The sequence below is a fragment of the Anoplophora glabripennis genome, unplaced genomic scaffold (assembly GCF_000390285.2).
Source record: "Anoplophora glabripennis isolate ALB-LARVAE unplaced genomic scaffold, Agla_2.0 scaffold84, whole genome shotgun sequence".
In the NCBI taxonomy this organism is placed as follows: domain Eukaryota; kingdom Metazoa; phylum Arthropoda; class Insecta; order Coleoptera; family Cerambycidae; genus Anoplophora; species Anoplophora glabripennis.
The window spans coordinates 1,405,276-1,407,382 of NW_019416213.1; the positions used below are offsets into that span (position 1 = coordinate 1,405,276).

Consider the following 2,107-nt stretch of genomic DNA (forward strand, 5'->3'; position numbering starts at 1 on the left):
AAGTTATTCTACACAGTTGTTATCCACTTTTACACAATAAATTAAAACATATTATGCCATACCTAAAAGCTATTACACCTTCATCAAAATTGTCGTAAATGATTATAAAATACAACAGACTATAGAAACTAGAATGGTATGTTGTGAAAGCTTAACAACTACATATACTTATTTGAGCTATTAATTTAAATCACTTAATTAATCTTAGATATGCAAAATGTGAACCATTTTAAAACTGGAAACAACATCAATTTCTGTCAAAATAGAGAATGCAATTACTTTACGTAAGTTCTGGTTTAAAAAATCGAACAAGACTTCAGCAGCATTATTAATAATTGCTTTGTAACTGGGGCAAATAAGTATAATCACTATTTCTGTACACCGACTAAAATTTAAACATATAATCGTTAAATTAAAATACTTTAATTTGGTCCGATTGTTATTTAAACACAAGGTTAGATGAGACTACCTTTTTTGTATCCCTTGATTTTCTAGTACGAATAAGAACCGAAGTGGGGACGTGCCAGCTATACCGGCCACCTCTCGTTAGTCGAGTTCAGCCTCTGAACGACAGTGGGCGCTACTGTGTTTCTTTTATCGATTGCTTCTTAAACTGTCAGAAATTTTGACAATCCGACAGAAAGTACAGTGAAGTAAACAAATATGAGCGGAATAACGATAGAAAAAACGAAATATGAATGTGCCCAGCTACCTAAGAGGTGGCAAAGAGACGACGTATTGCGTAAAACAGGTCTATCAGTGGGTAAAGTCGATTTGTACTATAGTAGAGGTGTGAGAAACGATGCTTCCCTTGTGCCCCCAATACGACAGACTGCTTCTATATTCAAACAACCGGTCACCGTGTACAAAACCCAGGAAAGTAAAGTTAAAACAGACTACAAAAATGGTAATCAAGAGAAGCCCAAACAGCTCATGTGGGAGAAACGCTTGGAAGGGTTACGTGCCTGTGATGTGGATGGTTTCGAGTTCGAAGCTATGGAACTGCCGAAGGCCTTAAAACCTGTAGGACCCAATGTAACTGAGGATACAATTATACAGAGCGTTGCTACAGCTCTACACGTGTCTGCACAACCTGTGACGGGACAGACCGGGTCGAAGAATTCACTCGAGAAGAATCCTGGTGTGTTTTTGGACCCAAAGCAGCCCCTGGTACACGCTGTTAATATTTCCGAGGATGATATCAAGAGGCAGGAAGATAGGGTTGCTGTGGCTAGGAGAAAGCTTCAGGAAGCTTTACGTTCTTAAGAAGCGTTTAATATTTAAGTGACATATCTAGTTAAGTTTTAATTTATGATTTGTACGATAAGTTTTTCAATATAAATTTTATATAAAGTTGATTATTTTTACTTATGTAAAAAGTTTCATATGGTTTCAGTTGTAATAAATTATTAAAAAACTAAAAATAACGTTACGACCAACATTTAAGGTTTAGTAATCGGTGAAATTTTAAAATTTTTATAAATTTATTACAAATTTATCTAGATCATAGGAATGTTTATAATATTCATCAGAATGGTTTACACTAAATCATTAAAATAAAAATCAAAATATGATTTAACTATATACATCATTATTTTGAGGATCCGATAATATTAATACCATACATACGTATGCAGTTAAATTCGAGTATATAAAAATTGTGAGTGGGTTTTTTATTCCAATTTTATATACATGAAATAAATTAAATTTGAACAAATATTGGTAACAATTTTAAATATTTTTTTAAATGAAAATTCAGAAAAAATTTGTACTTAATTTAAAAAAAAACAATCAACAGAGAAATTAAAAAATATATACTTGAAGACTAAACAGTCCATATTTCTATACTTTTACACATCGAGTTGTCAATATATTAACATTTCAAGTTACCTCAAGATAATTGTAAGCAAATAATCGTGAGAAACGTAATTTTAGTGCAATTTTACCAATCTTATGGTTAGTTATTTTCTCGCTAGTTGTTTATTTTGAGTGTTTACAGCTAATAATTAAATGACGCTTCGTTTCCTGTTAAGAAGTTCAAAATAAGAACGAATAAAATCGTTAGGTTCAGATATCACGCCGTCTGACCTGCAACTGTAGCCTGTTT

The 2,107-nt window shown here is 32.4% G+C and overlaps 1 protein-coding gene across 1 annotated transcript; it reads left to right on the top strand.

The window, feature by feature from the left end:
• The first annotated feature begins 571 nt into the window (after positions 1-571).
• LOC108904467 (methyl-CpG-binding domain protein 2-like) lies at positions 572-1,374 on the top strand. The gene has a single exon (XM_018707040.1). The coding sequence runs from the start codon at positions 664-666 to the stop codon at positions 1,264-1,266; it is 603 nt and encodes a 200-aa protein (XP_018562556.1). The 5' UTR covers positions 572-663; the 3' UTR covers positions 1,267-1,374.
• Positions 1,375-2,107: the final 733 nt, after the last annotated feature.